Source organism: Alternaria ventricosa (assembly GCF_023758065.1).
Source record: "Alternaria ventricosa strain BMP 2768 chromosome Unknown scaffold_8, whole genome shotgun sequence".
Taxonomy (NCBI): domain Eukaryota; kingdom Fungi; phylum Ascomycota; class Dothideomycetes; order Pleosporales; family Pleosporaceae; genus Alternaria; species Alternaria ventricosa.
The window spans coordinates 535128-557497 of NW_026055688.1; the positions used below are offsets into that span (position 1 = coordinate 535128).

General features: G+C 53.4%; 8 protein-coding genes across 8 annotated transcripts; 5 read left to right on the forward strand and 3 right to left on the reverse strand.

The window, feature by feature from the left end:
* Positions 1–1079: 1079 nt before the first annotated feature.
* Positions 1080–1736, reverse strand: J4E93_005425 (uncharacterized protein; the record flags this gene model as incomplete). Its single annotated transcript, XM_049343346.1, has 1 exon — positions 1080–1736. One exon carries the CDS (start codon positions 1734–1736, stop codon positions 1080–1082), a length of 657 nt encoding a protein of 218 aa, XP_049199439.1.
* A 2437-nt stretch (positions 1737–4173) lies between these two features.
* On the reverse strand, positions 4174–4642 carry J4E93_005426 (uncharacterized protein; the record flags this gene model as incomplete). The annotated part of the gene is made up of 3 exons (XM_049343347.1): positions 4174–4366; positions 4417–4524; positions 4605–4642. The coding sequence occupies 3 exons, from the start codon at positions 4640–4642 to the stop codon at positions 4174–4176; spliced, it is 339 nt and encodes a 112-aa protein (XP_049199440.1).
* Positions 4643–5952: 1310 nt separating this feature from the next.
* Positions 5953–8493, reverse strand: J4E93_005427 (uncharacterized protein; the record flags this gene model as incomplete). Its single annotated transcript, XM_049343348.1, is given in 2 exon segments — positions 5953–8467; positions 8486–8493. The coding sequence occupies 2 exon segments, from the start codon at positions 8491–8493 to the stop codon at positions 5953–5955; spliced, it is 2523 nt and encodes an 840-aa protein (XP_049199441.1).
* Positions 8494–11272: 2779 nt separating this feature from the next.
* On the forward strand, positions 11273–12754 carry J4E93_005428 (uncharacterized protein; the record flags this gene model as incomplete). Its single annotated transcript, XM_049343349.1, has 3 exons — positions 11273–11365; positions 11413–11676; positions 11726–12754. 3 exons carry the CDS (start codon positions 11273–11275, stop codon positions 12752–12754), a joined length of 1386 nt encoding a protein of 461 aa, XP_049199442.1.
* Positions 12755–14002: 1248 nt separating this feature from the next.
* On the forward strand, positions 14003–15670 carry LYS1 (Saccharopine dehydrogenase; the record flags this gene model as incomplete). The annotated part of the gene is made up of 4 exons (XM_049343350.1): positions 14003–14174; positions 14277–14375; positions 14435–14505; positions 14561–15670. 4 exons carry the CDS (start codon positions 14003–14005, stop codon positions 15668–15670), a joined length of 1452 nt encoding a protein of 483 aa, XP_049199443.1.
* A 406-nt stretch (positions 15671–16076) lies between these two features.
* IDI1 (isopentenyl-diphosphate delta-isomerase idi1) lies at positions 16077–16980 on the forward strand (the record flags this gene model as incomplete). Its single annotated transcript, XM_049343351.1, has 3 exons — positions 16077–16302; positions 16355–16693; positions 16748–16980. 3 exons carry the CDS (start codon positions 16077–16079, stop codon positions 16978–16980), a joined length of 798 nt encoding a protein of 265 aa, XP_049199444.1.
* Positions 16981–18616: 1636 nt separating this feature from the next.
* J4E93_005431 (uncharacterized protein) lies at positions 18617–19501 on the forward strand (the record flags this gene model as incomplete). The annotated part of the gene is made up of 2 exons (XM_049343352.1): positions 18617–19020; positions 19066–19501. The coding sequence occupies 2 exons, from the start codon at positions 18617–18619 to the stop codon at positions 19499–19501; spliced, it is 840 nt and encodes a 279-aa protein (XP_049199445.1).
* Positions 19502–20534: 1033 nt separating this feature from the next.
* Positions 20535–21923, forward strand: J4E93_005432 (uncharacterized protein; the record flags this gene model as incomplete). Its single annotated transcript, XM_049343353.1, has 1 exon — positions 20535–21923. One exon carries the CDS (start codon positions 20535–20537, stop codon positions 21921–21923), a length of 1389 nt encoding a protein of 462 aa, XP_049199446.1.
* Between the last annotated feature and the right edge of the window lie 447 nt (positions 21924–22370).

Consider the following 22370-nt stretch of genomic DNA (forward strand, 5'->3'; position numbering starts at 1 on the left):
TCCTTCGGATTGCGAGCTGCCTCATTCAGCAAAGTCGTGGCACTGTATTACCATTCACAACGTTCTCGGCACCAGATAATCTTTCCGGTACCCTGATCGCCCAGAGATAAATGCCTGTGCAAGGCGCTCGGTACTCGCTCGATTCCCATCCTACGTTCTTGGATTTCTGGGTATCTCGGATAAGCGGTTGGCGCCGAGCGATGCTAACGGCTGCGCCGTTCTTGAACGTTTGTGACCTGATCTTGGCAGGCATTTTGATACCAGGCCAAGCAGATAGCACCCAATGAAAAGCAAAATGAGATATGAAGGGGTTGTTGGCTACCTGGTAGTACACCAACACGGTCGAACGTCCAAGATCTGACAATATCTTGACATATCCTACATCGCCACCTTCCTCATCAAGCAATGTGGCAACCCTTATCCTGAAGATCTGCTCCGATGGATTTTGCCCAAGTGACCTCGGGAGTGTTGAAAGCTTCCATCATGTCTTACTATTGCTCCTGGGCGTAACGAAGCCTTCGTCACGGTGGTTTGGTTGAGCGGAAGGTAGCCTGTTAATGACGGACGCGTTCGAACCGCTTCGTCGCTATCTATAATCGAACCTTGAGATGCAAGGAAGGAGGCGTGAGGAAATTGTCGGCATAACTACTACCATCCTGAAAGAAAGGTGTGGACTGGTCGCGTTGGCCTTGTTCGAGCGCCAAGGACGCCCCGCCTGGACTAGTCAGCTTTTGGCTGTCGCCCCCTCTCTTTCCTCATGCACCTCCAGCGCTGCGCAGCGTTCATCTCTCACGCACTACTGAAGCGACGCATCGCAGACCGATCATAAGGCCTGATTGCGAGCGATAGGTCTGTAACGGCTACCTTCACATTCCTTGCATACCTGGCAAAGACCCTGGGTCACGTTGCTGACTCAACAACTAAAGAACGGTTCCGGTGGTACGCTTTCACTGACAATAATTGCTTAGGAAGTTTACGATTATACTGATCAAGCTTATCTCTTCGCCAACGAACTTGATTCACATCAAGTTGATTCGATAGTCCTGCCTTATCCGCCACACCGCTCCTCCACAGCTGCATCATGATCGTTCCTGACTAGAGCGATAAGCAAGCAACTCTTGTTCAGTTTGCCTCAGCTTCTCCCTTTCAGATTCCAGTCTCTTTCTCCGCTGATCGTTCGAGCCCTTCTGCGAATCCTTCTCCTTATCGTAAGCCAAAGGATGGTTTACAAGCAGGCGAATCTTCCAGTCTTCAAATAAGACGTCCTTTGCAACTCTTTTATTCCAAAGCAGTGCATTTACTACATTCTGCATGCGCTCTGCGCACGTCGCATTAGCATCAGCCTCGAGGCCTCGGTGGGGTTTCAGGGCTTTGTTGAACTGAGCTGGCCCCCGGAAGCCACTCTTGCACCGGTCCATTAAAGCTGAGAAGATTTCGCGACACGTCGCCTCGAGTAGTAGAGAGTCGTACGCTTCTGGTCGAAACATCCTGGCTGCGCTTGAACTCTCAGGATCCTTGATGTCTTCGAGATTTATCATGGCCAGGACGAGCTTTCGAACCCAGAATTCGGCATGCTGTTCTACATCTGGGATCGAGACATCAGAACGAGGGTCAATTTGAGGCGCTCGTTGCACCCTTCGCCTATATTCTCGAGCGTTATCCCACCGACTGCTGGTAACAGGCGCCGGTGCAGTGCGATTGGGAGTTACAGCGTTTTGACGGGATGGTGAGAACATTTTGGGTGGAGGTAAGCTTGTGTATGATGGTGGAGGATGAAGTTCGCAGCGTCTCTGCCCTGCAAATCGGCAACTCATATCAAAGTGTGGGCGGCATGTGAATGTTAGTATGTAACATGAGGCGCATGCTGATTATTGACGGTTCAGTCGGTGCTGGCTAGATGCGGAACCTGCAGGTATTATACACGTAGTGATCTGGCAAGTACATTCATATTCTGGTGTCTGAAGCACTGCAACACAGTGAATTTTACGAACTTGATGGTGGTGAATTCCGCCATGTCATTGACGGCGCCCGCTTCCTTGAGCTCTCTACGATTAAACCAGGCTTTCATAGCGTTTGCGCTGTGCCGCACTGCCACACAGTGCATTCGGTCCACACTAGCAGTCGTTATCACGCGCATCTGGTCTTGACCCTCAACTCAAACAACTGGTGACCAGACATTTAATACCTTTTCGGTTACCACAAAAAGGCGAAGGTTCATCCGAGCAAGACATGTACTTGGGACACTGAAAACATCAAGCATGAACACAGAAGCAAAAGCTCCGTACCCCTCATCACGTCCTAATACACCATCGCGGATAGAGCCTTCGGAAGGCTCTTCGTCTGTACAATTATCGCCGTCCTCCTCTGGTTTCACACGGCCAACTTTGTACGCAGGTCAGCACGCGTGGGATTATCCATCTAGAGATGATATTGGATCACAATGTCATCCAGGGACCGCCGCGGAGAACAATTTCGGCAGAACCCAGCCGCTGACATACTCGTACGACACCTTTATGGGCGACATCCAATCTAGACAACAGCACTCTGTGGATATGCCCGACCATAATGAGTACGTTAAGCCAATCATGGATAGAGAAAGAAGAGAGTATGGCTTTGTACGATCACCACCATACCCCCTGCACGGTCATGATGTGAATAAACACTCCAAGAGCGCTATGCATGGTAACAATAGTGGCTCGATACGTCAGCCAACGGCAGAAGACTTCCTTCGATCCAACCATCCCCTTCCTGCACCGCCGGCTGAAGAGTACGAATCGGACCAAGATCTTCCAGTCATTGAGCCAGACTCATATCTTCCCGAAAGCTTCGACCATACTCATCTAGGCAATCCTCCTCAACAACCAGTAGCCGCCCCTAAACGACACACCACAACTGCTACTGCCGCCAAAACTACACATATACCAGGAGATAAATCGGAGCACAAACGCTCGCAGTCCGAGATCGTCACTTCCCCAAACGCATCAGCTCTTGAACACGAATCAGCAGTGTCAGAACATCACAGTACACCTGTACGTGTGCCCACTATCAGCAGTGACATGTACCAACCAGCTCTAGGTGGTTTGCAGCGAGTATCAGGTGTGCAGCGTAGGGATTCAAAGCGCGATCGCGTCAAGCGTTTTGCAAAGAACTTGAATCCCTTCCGTCATGAAAGAAAGTTTGGGCGCCCGGAGAATTGAGAAGTTGGCGGGCGGAGACGGAGGTTGTACTAGATGCGCCCTTGTCACAAGTGGCCCTCTCTGACGCACCTGAGTGCAAACTGGTGATGTGTGTCGCGCAACTTTTCATCATTGAGAAGCCAGGGCTAGAACAAAACGCGTGCGGCCTTGAAGGGGCAGGTAGTTGTGGCGAGCGCTGATGTTCTGGGAAAACATCCAGTTTCTACCAACAACCTAGTTTGCATACCGAGCCAGCCAAGGTCGCGATGCGAAAGATAGAGGTAAAAATGAAGACAATTAACCTATACAATTACGAAGTGCGACATTGGTGAGGGAGCCTGGGGATGGTATCGTAGCAAAATGCACAACCCCACTAGCGTCCCAGCCGTGCCTTCTCCTCTAGCCCAAGCCTCCACCTTCCATTTCCCTCAATTCAATTACAAATGTCAACTTTTCGTTCGTTCTTGGTAACCACGACCCATCCAAGGCGAAGTCTCCGGAATTAAAGTTACATTCACAATGCTGTCGTTCACACTGCCCAGCCTGCAATGCGTGCGGCTGAACAGCTGTTACGCCTGCACATGCCATTCACATAAGCGTTGCTAAAGTTAGCGGCGCTGCAGCATGCAATCCTTCCAGCTGTCCTTCGTACGCACAAAATGTGCGTACGAGTAGATAGTGCTGAAGAATGGCATAGGCTGCCGTTTAGAGTAGTCAGAGGAGTAGCGCATCATCTCCAGAACCATGTTACATAGGGAAGGGGCGCGAAAGCAGTCTGGGGATGGAACCGAGAGCTCATGGTCCTCAGGTCTCCAATGGTCAGGCGCAAGATGTTTGTAGCAGTTGATATTGGAAATTACTATCACGATGCTACTTCCCCGCTTGTTGCCCATGTATCAAACCCTCAGCAAAACAGTATCCGTCTATTCAATATCCGAGTCTAATCTGGAGCTGGACGCGATCGTCGGTGCTTGCGGGGCGTCTTGGGTTGTGCGCTCTATGCCTCGAGGTTGTTCTGGATAGCGGTCTCGAGGGCCTTGGGGTTGGCGCCAACGACCTCGGCAACCTTGTCGCCGTTCTTGAAAAGGATGAAGGTGGGCATGGCGCGGATGCCGAGCTTTCCTGCAACCTCGGAGAGTTCGTCGACGTCGAGCTTGTAGAAGCGCGCGCTGGGGTACTTCTCGGAGAACCTAGAAGACGGTTAGTCGCGGCTAGCTGCCAGGGCAGTGCGGATACTTACTTGACGACCTGGGGAGCGATCACTTTACAAGGGCCGCACCATGTCGCGAAGCAGTCGAGGACCATGAGGGTGTCCTTCACAGCCATGGCCTCGTCGAAGTCGCTCGTCCTACGATGCCGTCGCGTCAGCGCATGCCGATGGCATATGACGTCGCGCATTTCATGCGAGATGCGATGGGAATGACTCACTTCATGAGGTTGTGTACACCCTGCTTTTCGTCGCTCATTTTGGCGGTGTTGGAGAAGAACTTTTGGGTGAAGAGTGGTCGGTAGAGGTTTGCGGTCGATGTGGGGTGGAGAGCTGTTCGCAGGCGCGCAGATGTGAGCAGTGTTCTGGTGGCTCGGAAGGACGACGGCGCAAACATAGTATATGTAGAAGGGTAATGAGACAGCAGGGGAAGGCGATTTCAAAGAATTCGGCTGATGGAATGAACTGGCCGCCGTTGCCGATAACAATTCTGATGCGCTTATTTTTCGGCAAAGCCGTTCGAGTCCCTGCGCAAATCGAAGATTCGCTGTGATGGCGGGCGGAGAGAAGATGGAGATAGGGACTTGGTACTTACAGTTTCAAATGTCGGCGGGTATATGGAACGGACGAGGGAGTAGGGTTTCTAAAGGGTTCCTAGGTCTGGCGTTATGATGATAAAGCGCGGATTACTGTACACTCGCGGCGCAGAGGGGCTGCCATGATAGATGACGTGCTTGCCCGACCGCCCGATTTGCCCCACCAGGGTCCTCCTGCTTCGTTTGGCAAGGCGACGGCGGCATGCATGCGCTTTCCTTGCCCTTGAACAGCCTTCTACGTTAGATGCGGCAATGGATACGAGAGAATCACGACTCACGGTAGCATGTTTGTCGTAGCAGTCATCTCTGTGTCGCGCGAGATGTCATGCTGGGTTAAGATTTCCTTGTACCACCACTATTTGCAGTGGCCTACAAGACGTACACGCTACGTCACAACACGATGGAGAGCATCATGGGAGTCCGATAATCAAGATACAAAGCTGATACAGCTGATTTAAACTAAAGTCTCTTCATAAAGAGTGGTGAGCGCAGCATCTTCTCGACGCCGTGCCCGTGGTATCTGCCCTAAACGTTATACAATGTGACAATCCAAATCCCGAATCCAGGCCTCAAGCCCGTCTATATACTACAGATGTTTCCTAACACGCCTAAAAATCACAACCGGAAATGAGGGCATCACAGGAGCCGCCACAGGCAGCTCGTGGTAACATGCCGAAAAATAACTCTGAAACAAACACCAACGCCACGCTATGCAGTCTGGAAGACGATCCGAATGCAGGTAGGCAGTCCGAGCGAGCACATCCATCCAAGGGTCGATTGGTTCAAGAGACGCATGCAGCCAAGCCAGAAAAAGCAAGAGATAGGTAAGGAAATACAAATGAGTGGTCGTAGTTGGAAGAGACATGCAAGGAAATGGTAAAGAGCGACAGGATACAAAGGAAAGCAAAATGAATGGCGCGGCGTGGCATGCATGCGTGTTCCTGAAACAAATCAATCATCGAAAATGGGAGTGTTACTCTTGCCCGGACAGCCCGTGCGATCGGCCTTGTACTGGTGTACTAGATCGCTTCTGAATGTCCAGGAGCCTAGCGGAACCAGCGCTGAGGTGACGAACGTGACCCTTCCCGAGATCGACGCTTTTAGCGCGCTGAAGCATGACTGGCTCAGTATCCGACGTTGGGGACGTAGGTGAGTCCGGGTCCGGTGACTCTTGCCCCATATCGGCAACCTTGGATGATGGATCCTCAGTGTCGTCGAGAAACATGCTGAGGAGACCTTCAGTTGATTTAACGCGGGGTCGGCGATGGATGATAGTGGGCTGGCGAACGACACTTCCTTGGACAAATTCTTCTTCCTGGCCAGAAGGCATCTGCGCAGGTGCGGGCTCAACCTCCTCATCCGACTCAGCAGCGGCATCTAGCGTCATGAGCGTGCTGCTAGCTTTGCGTCCCCGATCATCGCTTGCATAAGGAGATCGACCTCGTTGGTCTGGCAGCGGCGTTAACTTTTTGAAGTATTCGTCGTCCGCCATGCCTAATTCCTCGTAGGACGCGCTGAAATCGTCATTGCGTTGCGGGGCTGAGGATGTCAGGCTGGCGCGCATCTGCGACCGGTTCGATGATCGCTTGGGTGGTCTACCAGAGAGCCACGACCCCTCGGAGTCGACAGAGGCGAGTGATTGCGACATGACATTGATGGGCGCCCCTGGACTGACAGGAGAATCTGAGCGATCTCCAGGAAGCGACCCCACACGGAGGTCTGAGAGATGCTGGCTTCTACGGCGAGCAGCGATGACGCTTGTGGAAGGCACTTCTGGCGACTGCATCCGTGAATCTGGAGGTGACAAGGGGAATTCCGGGAGGTCTTCCCTGAATTTGGACATTGTCCGTCGGGGTACGCTAGAAGGTCTCTTGATCTGAATTGGTTGAGTAGGAGGAGCGGTTCCAACCAGGTGAGGTGGGAGGGGTTGGCGAGACATGGACTCTCGCGATGTGTTGGAAAATGAGATCTCTGATGGTGTGGGCCGTGCCTGGTCTTGCGAGTTGCGTTTGCCTCTTCGGAAAAGAGATGCAAATACACCCATGCGTCTGCCCTCTGAGCTACGCCGGCGTGTAGAGGAACCTTGTTTTGACGTGACAAAGGTATCGGCCGTGTCGACGGGGTGCAGCGAGCCGCTTCGGGTGGGATCTTGCGCATGCTCAATAGACTCGACAGGTGTGTCATGTGCAAGCTTCTCCGAGATGAGTTCTGGCAGGATTGAAGCGTTGGAAGGTCCGCGTGTGTGTACTTGTGCTGAAGCACTGCCTCTTGAATAACGAACAGCTCGGGCATCAGACACAACGGGGTCTTCTGTAGGGCTCTCCAGCGGCGTCGGCAATTGACTGTAATCAGCACGGGGTGTGACGGGCATCTCCAGTTGCTGCGGCTGAGGCGGCGTAGATGGGCGGACATCCTCCATGGGCATAGGAGCCTCTCGCTCGATGCCGAGGCCGACCATGCCTGTGCCCTCCTTGTTGGGAGTCGCAGGCGTACCTCTTGCTTCCATGGCATTCTGTTTCTCTGCACGGCGCTCTAGTCTCCTGCGCAGCCGCTCCTGGTCAGCCTTGGCCTTCTTCTCTCTCCGCCTCTTGTCTCGTTCTAGGATATCGCGGAGTGCTCCGGCATCGAGTTCGTCGGCGAGGTCGTCGATCCGGCTCGTCCTTCGGCTTGCTTTCTCGTCTGTACTGCTAATGGGTCGGCGGGTGGATTTGTCGCTGTAGGTGTTGGGCGACATGCGGTCGCTGGCGTAGTGGTTGGAGCCGACGGAGACGCGGATAGTCGGGCGGGGAGAGAACATGTCGAGCGCGCTCACGCGGAAGGCACGGTTCTCTGAATTGCCAGACATGGATGAATGTATGGAGTTTTCGAGGGGCAGCGATACGTTTGACGTGGGACGCTCGAAGCGGTGGTTCAGGGCGCCCTTGACCTTCTTGCTGTCTCTGCGGAGCATGCCTCCCGAGCTGGCCGCTGGACGTTTCTGCGGCATTGGTAATGACATGGCGCGGATCTCCTCCTCGCGGACGTGGTCATGTTCTTTTCGCCTCTTGCTCGACTTACGGCGGATCAGGGAAGAGTCTCCGGGCATATCCTTGCGCATTGACTGGGGTCGCTGCAGCTTACCACGGTCCTTTGCTGAGGGCGGCAGGCTGGAATGGGAGTGGTCGTGGAAGTTGTAGGGGATTCCGGCGTGGTCGTGGGTTATTGGGCGCAGGTGCGGGCTGTGAGCCAAGCGGTGCTGCTTGGGCAGGGCGGTGATGTCTTCGGCGCTCGTTTGGACCACCCAGTCTTTGGCAAAAGCGGGCTCGGGAAGCATCTTTTCAACGTCGCGTACCGATGCGGTAGAGCGTGAACTACCCCTTCGCCGGCGCTGGCGCTGGCTGGGCCCTCGTCGCGGTCCATTTGGCGTCTGAATCGTGCTGGTTTGCTCTGCGACAGGCCGCTTCCTGTCTGTAACCTCGGTGGGTCCGTCTCTGAATTTAGCGGCCTTTCTGCGTCTTCGCCCAAACAGCCACATGGAGCTGTGCGAGCGCCAGGGCAGCGACAGAAGCAAGGCAGGGGAATAGGGTGGAGGGTTGAGTCGCGGCGGTCGCGATAGGCGGCGCGAGCGTGGGAAAGCGTGACCGTGTGCCTGGGAGCGATTATGGACGGTTGGGCTGCTGCATGTTGAACGGACTGAGGCCACGGGTGGCTGGTGAATTCGACGTGACAATGGAAGTTGATCAGTGATAGGGACGGCAGAGGCAAATGTGGTGAATGCAGGAAGGAGCCACTGGTGCGTGATGTCAGATCTCCTCAAACTCCTAACCGGCTGGCAGGCGCAGGCTTAACCGTGCTTGCCTCCAGGGTTTGTGGCTCGACCTGCCGATCGCGACTACCTAAAATAGCCCAGTTTCGTCGGGCAATTGCTACGCTCACCGTGACTGCCACCACAGAACTCGTCACGTTGTTCAGCGCCTGCCTCGACGCACCATGCCGAACTCTCAAATCTGGGACCCAAAAAGCTCTATCAATCACTTCAACTCCGTTCATCTCTGTGTGGCGACGCCGATTCATTCGGTTCAAGCTGCCTCGTTTCCGACACGAGCGTACCCAACGCCACCCTCACCCACCTGGCATGGCTTCGCTCATCACGCCGGGGCCAATCACGCGCCGGCATCGCCAACTCAATCTCTCGACCAACACCGCGCAGTTGGTGCCAGGCCTGTGAGCCACGGTGCTTCAGAAAAAAACACTTCTCGTCATTTCCAGCGAGGCCGCAGGGACAACACATCGGACGACGGTACGGTGCATGGCAGCGCGCTGCGGGAAGTATCGAATATCGAAAATTCAGCGGGACATGGGCAGCCACGTCGGTCTTGCAGGCCAACGGCGCCATTGTCCAGCCAGCGAATCCCCCTGTACCCCTCCCAGCCCATCGACCGTCGGTAACAGTGTCGTGCGCTCCTCCCTCAGGTACCCGTGTCTTCAACATGCACCTCTCTCATTCGTTATGCGGGGGTCCCTTATCATTGTGGACCGTTTTGCCGGGCGGGAAAAACGGCCTGTTGTCACATGCTTTCCGAGGTTGCGCTTTTCGTCCTGAAAACTAACGGTCCTTCCAAGACTCTTCACGCCGTGAAACTACCTAGATATGGCATGCCTATGTTTCAAGTGCACGATGATGTGTTCCATCATGTCCTGTACCCTCTTCTCGCTTTAGTGGCATCCCGCAGTATGTCTCGGCTACATTTCCAGGACCTAACGTCACGACTACGTCTAGCATCCAAGGTCGCCTTGTCTGGGGAAACGCACAGTGTGCCGTAGCCCAACCGCACACGCTTGCACGCGTCCAGATCTAGTACTATTGAGAGATCGGCGGCTAACAGCAAGCCTTGGACCAGGCTAAACTTACCTACTCCACGTTTTTACAAGTCACCCGAGTCGTTCGAGCACGAAACAATCATTAAACTTCGAATGTAGGGCCGGTGTCATCAATCTAATCTGGTCCCTTATATCGTCCACGAGCGGAAGGTTTGGAAGATATCTCCGATTTTAGATCGCAGCTGATGCAGAAACGCGGTCGTTAGATTCTTGGTATCGAGACATGACTGCGTCTTGCCTGCGAAATCTAAGCCTGAGGCGCAAATTGGCCAATGGAGTCAAACTTCCTGCCATTTTTTTTGGCAATGCAGACATGATCACTACAGCCAGACATCACACGTTCAATTGCAGCTGTGGTGGCAAGACAATATTAACTTGTATCATGCGTAGATGCCGTGGAAGACTCACGCAAGCAACTTCGCACAGCTACCCCGCCAACAAGGCCTAACAATAGCACCACCTCATTCAAGGAACAAACTAACACTCTAGAGCCTACGTTGACGTTAAGTCACCTACTTTGCATGTTTCTATGTTGATATAGGCTGCAGCCCTGTTCAATCTTTTCCTTCAATGAGGTGTCACTATGAAGGATTTCGAAATCCTACCAGTGCGTCAATTGAAGCGAACCAGTGTGTCCGAATGATATGAGCACCTCGGATTGCAGGACCATCCGATAGCTCGCCAGTCTTGCACTCTGGTAGTCTTGTTTCTTCAATGTGGGAGTCCTTTCGGCTGTGCTAGTCTATTTATCTATGAAATTTCGAGCAATCAAATCACAATGTTCACTTTCAACCGTCACCAACTCAGCCTTTTCGAGTGTTGCTCTGGTCATCTGCTATTGTTAGAGTCCGGTTTTGACGTCTGAATTCGCACTGTTGGCGAAGTACATGCTCAACACTGACAGCCGGTTGCTCTTTGCGCTGACATATGCAAGAGTCTGTGTCTGTATCAAACTCGAGTCTATATGAAGAAGACGGAGCATTGACCAGGAAACATCACAGTCAACGCTTGCCGTCTGCTCAAACATAGTCTGGACTTTTTATGTATATCTAGGTACATTACTATCGTGGTTGCACGTCTTCGACCACGGCTGATCTTGACCCTTTGAGTGCATTGCAGCTTATGCAATAGGAACGGCAGATGTCTTCCATTCCGCAGGCTAGAAGCGCATATAGCGGCTACGCGTTGCTTATCTTGTGCAAACTGATGAGCAATACGTGAGCTGTCGGTGGAGTTATGGATCGATGCGCTGTTGCGCGATACTGGATCCGGAAGGGCGGCACCCGAGGTCGCTCCTTCCATGCCAACAAACGGTTGGACCCTGTAAACAAACACTGCCCACCGCCTGAACACCACCACCCCACGATAGCGAACAGCCCAAGACGATACGACTGAGAAGCCCACGTCCGACTACCATCGCACAACGACCCAACATGTCTTACAATGGGCGCATGAGCATGGCGCGAACTACGCAGCACAACCAGCGCGCGCCGCCCGCAAACGAACACGACGCTTTCATGACCTTGGTATGCGCGCAGCCCCCCTCTGACTTTGCGCATCACTAACAAAACAGCCCGATCACGAAATTGCAGGCTGCATCTCGGATATCGGAATCCAGTTCAGCGTCTCCGACCTGCAGAAACCAAACCCCCAAATCATCCAGAAAGTTTTCGAATGGCTCGCCGAGCTACTCATGAACACGACGCGCGAGGTCGTTGCGCCGGCAATGCGCGCTGCGGCTGAAGACATGTGCGGTGGCGATGCGGAGAGACTTTATACAAGCGACACCAGGGATCTGATGGCCTTCTTCGTCATCCTGAGGAAGTTGCTCCGCGAAGTAAGTGACTTTGACAATGACGCCTTTCGGTCCGTCCTAACTGTTGCAGTGTGGCATCCACGACTTCACTTTCAACGACCTGTACAAGCCCACGCACGGTCGTCTGGTCAAGATCTTCTCGTACATGATCAACTTCATTCGCTTCCGGGAATCTCAAACCGAAATCATAGACGAGCACTTCAACAAGGCCGAGCGTACGAAGCTACGAATCGAACAGCTATACGACGACAAACAAGCAAAAGAGATGCAATTGGCTGAGCTCGAGCGCAACCGCGCGGCGACACAAAGGCTGATGCAAGAGAAAGAGAAGCGCAATAACGAACTCAAGAGCAGGCTGCTAGAGTTGAAGAGGGGTCAAGAGGCGGTTGCAGAGAAACTTGAGCGTGCCAAAGCTGAGCAAGACAGGTTGAAGAAGCTGCTGCAACAGAAAGTGGAGAACAAGGAGAACGTGCAGCGAGAGGTTATCAAGCTGAAGCCGTACACACAACAGAGCCCCACTGCGTTGGAGGACTCCCTGCGGGACCTAAGCGATCGACTGACCGGTGACAAGACTCAGATCGACATGCTGGACCGCCGGGCTCGCGCCCTACAGACATCCACCGACTCATTTGCTGTAGTTGCGACTGATGTCACTTCGTGCACACGATTACTCACAGACGTACAAGCCGATTTGTCGCGCGAGGAAGAGGAGTTGGCAAAGGCATCAAGACATCGAGATGCATTGGCAGACCGAAGCAACAACGTACGCGACGTTGAACGACAAGAACGACTGCTACAGAAACAACTCGGCAACATCAACGCCCGAACAAACAAACTGAAGACCAAAGGCGACGAAGAAGCGGAACGCGCGCGCAAACGGATGGAGGAGTTACGCGAGACACATGCGAAGTTGACTGAAGAGCGAGGTGAGAAAGGACGAGAAATGGAGAGGAGGCGCGTACGCATCGAACAGACGGAGAAGAAGATGGCTGAGCTCAAGGACAACATTGAGAACGAGGTGCACGCTGCTCATGACGAGTATCTCAAGATGGAAAGTCACATCAAGCTCTACATTACGGAGATGGAGCAAAGCATCTGAGATCGTTATACCCTACGAACGAGTTACGTCGGCGTTTGGAATTTGTTTCGAGATACCATGATGTTGCAGGGCGGGAAAGTGATACCATGTAGCTTCTGACTTAATTACCGTTTTTTCGTTTCCCACGATTACATTCCTATCATGATGTCACTGATTATTTTGTTCAAGACCTTTCCTGCTACTTGCGGTCTACATGAATGTCTGAATACAGCAGAAGTCATCTCAATACATCGGTCACAGGTAAGAAGAGACGCGCACACCAGGGCCCCACCGTAAGAGTCGCTAGGATTAGCACGCATAATGAGGAGTACCAGTATGGATCAGGGTCCTCCCTATACCTGATACCGTACGTCGAGCAGCAGTACCTGCATAAGCTTGAACAGGTGACCGTCTCATCGGGTTTAGATTAAGACGTGCTGCTCATAGTTGCATTCAGATGGATCAGAAGTCGTACAGAAGCTGTACGGCACGTCAACTGAGAAACAAACTAAACAGGCCTGCAGCCTGCAGCCTACATTAACATAGAAGCATATAAGATAAGTAACCTAGCGTTAACGTAGGCTCTAGACATGTTTGGCTTTTCTCTTGTATAAGGTGACGGGAGCCGGTGGAATATTCTTGGTGTTGCAGGAGCGCGCTGGGCAGCAAGCGTAAGGTAGCACCACGAAATTGGAGAAGGGACGACCCGTACCGTACTACATACACGCCCTTTTACTCAAAAGCGGGGTTGTGACATCCTGGCGAAGACTCATCTATGCTTGTCATGTAGTAAAATGTTTTCGTCTAGATTTGTGCGATGCGATCCACTACGATGATTGCTTTTGCTTTGTTTCTGCACAACTCGATAGCATGTGGCGGATGAAGGTGTTGAGCATGTCTTGGTGTCGCGTGCAGCAAGTCCGCTGCCAATACTTTGACCGCGTCTGTTTAAGGAGGCGGTGAGGTGGATCGCCAATGGCATGGTATCTCCAGGTTTGTGGAGAGAGAACAGATTGATGAGAGGCCTTGTGTGCATTAAAGCAGAGCCTTCTGGTTGGCCGCCGCCCGACGGTAACCCCACATGCGAGCGAAGGCCGGGATCGGCCCCGGTCTGTAGCTTTGCGCTAGCCTGCTCTTTCATATGTCATCGCTCTTCGCGGCAGATTTTTGTCATCCAAGGTTGACTCACCTGCACCAATCCTCAGCATTAAATACCGCCCATCCTCCACAAACCCTCTTACATCCTCTTTTCCACACCGATTGCCCAACATGTGTCCTCCCACCGAAGAAACACCTGCTACCAACGGCACCAACGGCGCCAATGGCAGCAAGGAAGGCTTCATAGGTGTTACCACCAGACAGAACCCTCACCCTACACACAAGAGCCCGTATGCGCCTGTGGGTGACTTTTTGTCGAATGTCGGCCGGTTCAAGATTATTGGTACGTCATAACGCCTATCTCCAGCGCTATCGGACGCGCACACAGGCGGACCGAAGTTTTGGTATTGAGAAGATATAAACGTTGCTGACTTTATCTGCGCAGAGAGCACACTAAGAGAGGGCGAGCAATTCGCCAACGCCTACTTTGATCTTGAAGCCAAGATCAAGATTGCGAGAGCTCTTGACAACTTTGGTGTTGACTGTACGGCTATGCTTCCCGGCGCTTGGCGCGAAATTTCCAGAGACTGACAACAAATTCAGACATCGAAGTCACCAGCCCTGCTGCCTCTGAGCAGTCAAGAAGGGACTGTGAGGCGCTTTGCAAGCTCGGAGTACGTACTTTATCACAATGTCTCAGCCGTGAGAACGCATGCTAACGCCTGCTAGTTGAAAGCCAAGATCCTTACCCACGTACGATGCCACATGGACGATGCGAGAATCGCTGTCGAGACCGGTGTTGATGGCCTCGATGTTGTCATCGGAACCTCCGCGTACCTCCGCGAGCACAGTCACGGCAAGGACATGACATACATCAAGAACACAGCGCTGGAGGTTATCGAGTTCGTCAAGAGCAAGGGCAAGGAGATCCGATTCAGCTCCGAGGACTCGTTCCGATCGGACCTGGTTGATCTTCTGTCCATCTACAGCGCTGTTGACAAGGTTGGTGTAGACCGTGTCGGTATCGCCGATACCGTTGGTTGCGCGTCCCCTCGTCAAGTGTACGATCTTGTACGAACTCTGCGCGGTGTCGTTTCCTGCGACATTGAGACACATTTCCACAACGACTCTGGTTGCGCCATTGCCAACGCTTTCTGTGCGCTAGAGGCAGGTGCCACGCATATTGATACCTCAGTACTTGGTATTGGTGAGCGTAACGGTATCACTCCCCTCGGAGGTCTGATGGCCCGCATGATCGTTGCCGACCGCGAATATGTTACCAGCAAGTACAACATCAAGGCGCTCAAGGAAGTTGAGGACCTGGTTGCCGACCTTGTTGAGGTCAACATTCCGTTCAACAACTACATCACTGGATTCTGTGCCTTCACCCACAAGGCTGGCATTCACGCCAAGGCCATTCTCAACAACCCTTCCACATACGAGATCATCAACCCGCAAGATTTCGGCATGTCCCGATATGTACACTTTGCCAGCAGGCTTACCGGATGGAACGCGATTAAGAGCCGTGCTGAGCAGCTTGGCTTGAAGATGACGGATGCGCAGTACAAGGAGTGCACGTCCAAGATCAAGGCCATTGCAGACATTCGCAAGATCGCTCTTGACGACACCGACTCGATCATCCGTACCTACCACAACAACTTGCACGCCAAGGAGGAGGTGCCTCTGCTACCGGGTATGACAGAGGAGGAGAAGAAGAAGTTTGCGGAAGCTGAGGCTGAACTGAACGGCGTCTCAGAGAAGCGGGAGCTTGATGCTACCGCAGATGCACAGGCCGAGGTGCCCGTTGCCAAGAAGAACAAGACCGCCACTGTGGCATAAGCGCAAGACGCTGTGTAAATATGGGATTTCTTTTGGAGTTGGTTGTTTCCTTTACTACTGTCAGGGGTGTATTTTCCGAGCATATCTGCATGTCTTCCGGCTACGGAAAAGTTTCTGAGTTTTTGATACCTGGACCGAAAAGCCCAGTGGCTTCGGCAATGATAGACAACGAATCAAAAGCGCTTGCAAGCCAAAAGTATCTCTTCCAGCCTTGTTGATTTGATGCGTTGCCGTTTGCCACATGCCTGCCAGTTGACCCAGACCGCGGAGGTGGAGACCCTGCATGAAGGGGCGCGTGCACGCTTTCTTCATCGCCCCGACCGCCCCCTCCAAAATACCCCGAGGCCAGGACTTGATCCAGACGCCTCAATTGCTCTCCCCTACGCTCTTGTCACGATTCGCAACCATGGCCACTATCGAGACTGTTACTCAGCAGCCTGGGATCACGGCGGAGAATGTCCTGCGCCTCTTCCCCGAAGTCAACACGGCACTCATCGGGGGATCGCACAACTCGGCCACGGGCGACAGTGCGCTGCAAGGCTACGACGAGGAGCAGATACGGCTGATGGACGAGGTGTGCATCGTCCTGGACAACAACGATATCCCTATTGGCAGTGCGACCAAGAAACTCTGTACGTGGCTCTACGTGCGCCTCGTCGACGGATAGCGACTGACAGGCTCCAGGCCATTTGATGGAGAACATTGACCGTGGACTCCTCCACCGCGCATTTTCCGTCTTCCTCTTCGACTCCCAGAACCGCCTCCTTTTGCAGCAGCGCGCGACCGAGAAGATCACATTCCCGGACATGTGGACAAACACCTGCTGTTCGCACCCGCTGGGCATACCCGGAGAGACTGGCGTAGGACTAGAGGAATCCGTCCAGGGTGTGCGTCGCGCAGCAGTGCGCAAGCTCAACCACGAACTGGGCATCAAGGCCGAACAGGTGCCCATTGATGACTTCAAATTCCTTACACGGATACACTACAAGTCGCCCAGTGATGGCACCTGGGGCGAGCATGAGAGTAAGTTGTGCCACTGGGCCATCGGCATACGGGAGGAATGCTTACATATACTAGTTGACTACATTCTGTTTATGAAAGCCGATGTCGACCTGAACGTCAACCCGAACGAGGCGCGCGACTCCCGATGGGTGTCTCAGGAGGATCTCAAGACAATGTTCCAGGACAAGTCGCTCAAGTTCACACCGTGGTTCAAGCTCATCTGCGAAAGCATGCTGTTCGAATGGTGGGATCATCTCGACTCTGGTCTGGAGAAGTACATGGGCGAGACTGAGATCCGGCGCATGTAAGGCATGCGAAGTAGCTGTCACCAATCCCCCCGCCGCTATTCGGGCGTACCGATCCCCAGATGCTTGGCCGAGACCTGCCCCCATTTCCGAAAGTGAGGCGGTACGTGCATGCAGGCCCGGCCTTTTAGATACCACCACTGCCATTTAATCCAGTCATGTACCATTGCATTGTTCCCCACGCTCGTTAGTCGTTGTGGCTTTATCGCGCGGACATCAAGGCGCGCTTCTCTCCTATCGTTGTGTTCCTATGACAGTGCGTGATAGTTGATCCATGCTGACCCCGCCTACTGCTACTCTTCAGCTGATTGACTAGTAGGATCAAGCCAAACGCAGATAACCGTGTAGCGGAAGAGTTCCGAATGTTTGCTTTATCATTAGCTGTCCGAGAAAGTAGCCTTAATGCTGGTCTCACTTCTGCGCTTATCCGTTGTGAGGAGGTCCAGCCGAGGTGTGCAGCTCAACCCTTCCTGTTCACCCCACAACCTCTTCCCAGGCGCCCCATGTCACCGCGCTACTCTATCGCTACGTCTCCTCACTACAAGCGACTCGCAAACAAGCTGTGACTTGTGTCGCCAAACGATTGGCAAGCAAGCAACAAAGCAACAACTTCCTTGAGCCGCTTCGGCCCGACACCAAGTTCAAGGTCACAGGGCGAATGATAACGAAACTCGTATGCTTAACGGGCTAAGCGGTTGGTCCGAAGATAGCTCCCGCATCGAGCCATGTGAAGCATGACCTGTACCTCCACCCGACGGCGCTTGGTACGCCGATCAAGCCGGGTAGGTGAAGTATATCAAAGTCCCGACTTCCCATCTTCATCTCCGTCACAGACACACACAGCTTGTCAATCCTCATCCCATACTACATCAGCTTACTAGCCACTGTGCCCCCACGGCATACGCATCTTACCGCAGCCGATCTGTGCTTGCAATCCTTCACGATACGCAGCTGCTGCCGCTCGACATCAGCCAAGCATCGTACTGCAGTGCTGTCACTGGTCTTGTGACAAAGCTGCCAGCGAGTCAAAAAGCAAAGCCCAAACTTTAAGCAGCCATACATCAACTGCCACCAGTCCACACACACAAAGATTGGCACATCGACGGCCCAGGCGCATACTATCGACGCAAGACTACCTCATCGGAGACACACTCTACGACGTAGCTGTCAAGCGTGTACTCAAAAGGGACCTCTGTAGCCTCGTACATTGATGTCGGTTGATCTACGTCAAGCCTTCACTTCTTTACGCTACCCTTCTCGAGTCGATACCGTCTCGAGATCGCAGCTCTCTAGAGTTCATACAGGAGATCTTAATCGTCCGGCTAAAACATAAACATCCGAGCTCAGAAAAGGTATACCATGTAGCAGGCAATCGACGGTCACGGCTCCTGCTCAGCCCACGACGACCCATTGTAGCAACCAGAGTAGACTAATCACAATCTAGTAGTGTTGTTTGAACTCACGGTCGTCGTCTAGATATCCCGCAGTTCAAGTGACTAACGTCTCACCCACGCCGAATCCCGTTCAAGCCCTGCGGGGAACACCTCACGCTGGCGAATTCGACGACTGTCCCTATAATCAAACGAAGCGGCAGATCCCATCTGAATACTAGTAGAGGCTTACAGTCAAAACCACAATCATGGCGAAAGCATTCTCCCATGTTGCGCCAGTCAGCTGTAATTACACAGTGGACACGAAGTCTTCAACCTTGAAGTCGGCTAACATTAGGGTCAATGAAGTACCTGCTAGCTTCAGGATCTTGAAACCAAAGTCAACTGCTGCTGGCGCTACTGTTCTGCCTCCGCTCACCGACGGCGTTCGCGTCGTTACGGCTGCGGAGTACAAGCAGGCTGCTGAGTGTCTGGCGGAAGCCTTCGGCCAGGACGACGTTGCGAGGTACTTCATCGACGTGCCCGATCGTGCGCACTGGACTGAGGAGCAAAAGTGGGCGCTTCATGTTGAGATTCTCGAGTACATAACGTATGCTCACATCCTCAAGGGACTAGTGACTACGGTAGGCGACTTTGAAGCAGTTGCCCTATGGTAAGTCTTGAAGACAATGAAGGCGTCATGAGCTCACACATCTAGGATGCCACCCGGCCAGAACATGGACGACTATCTGACTATGTTCCGCTCAGGCATGTGGCGCCTCAACTACCGCCTCTCCGCCGAAGGGAAACGGCGCTTCTTCGACGAATTCATGCCCCTCCTCCACGATACCATGCACACGACGCTCGGTGAGCGAGAGCACGACGCCTGGTACCTTGTCTACCTAGGTACTAGGCCCAGTGGCCGTGGCAAAGGTCACGCTCGTAAACTCATTGAGCATGTAACGAAGCTTGCAGACCGCGAAGGCAGACCATGCTACTTGGAGTCGAGTAACGCTACGAACCCTCCGATTTACAGAAAGTTTGGCTTCGAAGAGACCAGGCAGATCAACCTGCAGAGGGGTGGAAGAAACATCCCGCTGGACATCATGGTCAGGGAACCCATGGTGGGCATGGAGAAGAAGAGGGGCTTGTAGGAGACTGACAGGGCACTGAGGGCATAACACCATTTCAACATGCGTGTCGCGAGGGAAAATGAGTTCTTGTGTAGTGAGATTTTGCGATATCCTTCAACAGGATCGTATTTAGGAGAGACGTAGGCCGTAGTTGTTGAGTTTATTCGCTCATTCTGCCTGGAATTTTGGGCTGTATTCCGTAACTGCAAGCATGATTTTCTGAAGAGCGACAAGTGATGGAAACGTATTCCGCAACTGCAATTGTGATTTTGTGAAGAACGATAAGTAATCGAAACGTATTCAGCTGCCAACGCATCGTATCAGAAGCGGAATCAGAATCCTTGAGCTGAAGCTCTTCCGAAATAAGCTCAGGCTAGAGAGGACGCAGTGATAGTTCCAACATAAGCAAAACTCGTTTCACCTACCCAACAGGCCGTGAAAATAGGATGCGCTGACATGACGCCATGGAGTGCGGATCGCAATATCGTGATAAGCCAGATTCGTAACCCATGGTTCTGCGAGGCGCCTCAGTATTGCGGGATAGGGAATATTGGTTAGACGAGAGATTGGGGTGGAGCATGATAATCGTCGGGTGGGCAGTGCAGCATTGACGACAAATTGCGGTGTCATGAAACGCGGCATTGTTGCCCAGTTGCCAAACATGCTACGCCCTTCATCTCCTGATGATCCGCTGAGGCCGACTCTATAGCTCTGTCTTTTCGCACCTGTTCGAAGTGATTGATCTAGCGACAGCCCTCTAGCTTCATCTCAGCAGCGTAATCGATAAAAAAGTGGTGTCGGCCCACCCGCGAATCCGCTTCTCAGTCCACTCGGCCGCATCCGCAGCGCTACTCAACGCACCCCGCAAGCCTCGCCCATTGCCCATTGCACGCGTCGAGGGCCTGCAGAGGGTCATCGTGCAGCCTGCCAGCACATCCGCCCAAGAGGTTTTGCTGGAGCCTGCCACCCAACACCACGTAATCCCACTCGCCCTCGCCCTCGCACCAAGTTCCCCCTTCGCATTCCCGCTCCCGCCCATATACTACCATATACCATGGTTACCCAGCGCCGATACTCGGTCACGGGCCAGACGCCCCCCGACGATGCCGAAGCCATGAAAGCGCGCTCTCCCAAACTGCAGCCTCTGGATACTAGCGTGCAGACTCCCCCGTGCGGCTACTGTGACGGCGCGCCGGAGCTGAGTTCAAACAGCGAGGCCAGCGCGGCCGCCCAGCGGAGAGGGAGGAACATGGCCCAGAAGGGCACTATCGTACGCACATCAAGCAAACGATCCGCGACCCAGCTGCCTTCGCCCAGCTCGCCCACGCACCAGCTGCCGCCCAAGATCCCGAGATACAGACTCAACGTGGACATAGACATCAGCTCCGACACAGACACCGATTCGGATGATACGGACCTCCTGGGCGACGGGAGCGACCATGACTACTGCCACGGCGTCGAGAGTCAGGCTACCTCGTTCCCATCGACGCCTGAGCATTCGCAGCCCTACGGCGTGTCGAGTCTGCCCGATGCCACTCGCCTGGAAGGACTGCAACTGTACGCAGAAGAAAGACCCGACGACGATGAGCACATGGACGACTACGCGCTCTCGCCCTCCCACTCCAGAAATCACAGCCTGAACCGTGTCCAACTCGATGGGTCCAACGACGTACAGAAGGATTGGGCCGCACATATTGCCTCTCATAAAGAAGAGGCTGAGATTGTTCACATGGAAGATGTCCAGGTTACGTCTATCCAAGAAACACACACAACTCCCGCCGAAGACACGACCCACGCCCCACCCACCTTCGTCACCCTCCCGCCAGAGATCCGTCACCAAATCTACCGTAACTGCGAGAACCTCGTCATCGATAAGCCCCTCGTATACTGCATCTCTACCTTCGACGGCCAAATGCAGCACGCCCTTGCTTCCGTGTCGCGTCTCGTCCGCTCCGAAGCGCTCGCCATCTTCTACAGCTACAATCTCTGGGTCATAAAAGTCGAGTTCAAGATGATGTACGAAGCCTTCCGAGACTGGATCATTCGGCTGGGCGACGGCGCAGGGCTCCTACGACTCGTCAGTTTCTCAGTGCGTGGCGCGCTGTTCAAGCCGAGGCGGAGCCACACACAGAGCATGCTCATCCACGGGCATCTTGTGCAGCTCGCTCCGGGTGTCCTCGGGCCAGCGCCAGCATCGCAAGAGGACTTCTACTGCCCGCCTGACGGTGACGCGAGCTTCAAGATCGATCTCAGTGAGAAGTTTGCTGGTGGAAAAGTGCAGCTCGTTAGGAACGATGGCACCAGCGAGGCGGGAGAGCAGGCGAGACTTCGTTTGGGCAGGATGGTGAACGTGCTGTGGGAGAAGAGGCAGGCTGGTACACTCAATGGCCAGGATTGGATTGACATGGTCGATGGCTTCATTACCTTCATCGGGGGGTGGTAACACGTCAACCTGGGAAAAACTGGACAGGGCTGCAGCCTACATCGACGTCAGGCCACCTACTTTCCATGTGTTCATGTTGATGTAGGCTCCGGACCTGTTCAGTTATTCTTCTTGTATGAGGTGGTAATGAGGAAGATAGTCCTTCTAGGTGCACACGGTGTTGTGGTATATTGGGTATGTAATGGCGTATAGCATGAGATTCACGACGTTCTGCATGGGCTGGGGCGTTGTCTGGGACGGTAAAAGGTCGGGCATGGTCATTTATCGCACATTTCGTATCATTTCAAAGGGTAATATGGGGGCGAAAGAGGAGGTAATCGATTTGTAGACAGCTTTTTGCTTGTAGAAATATCCGTATACCCCTTTACAATGGCCGTCAACGCTCGAAATACTATTACCAACGTGTGTTCGGGCTAGCCAAAATTTGATCATACCCACTCGGAAGAC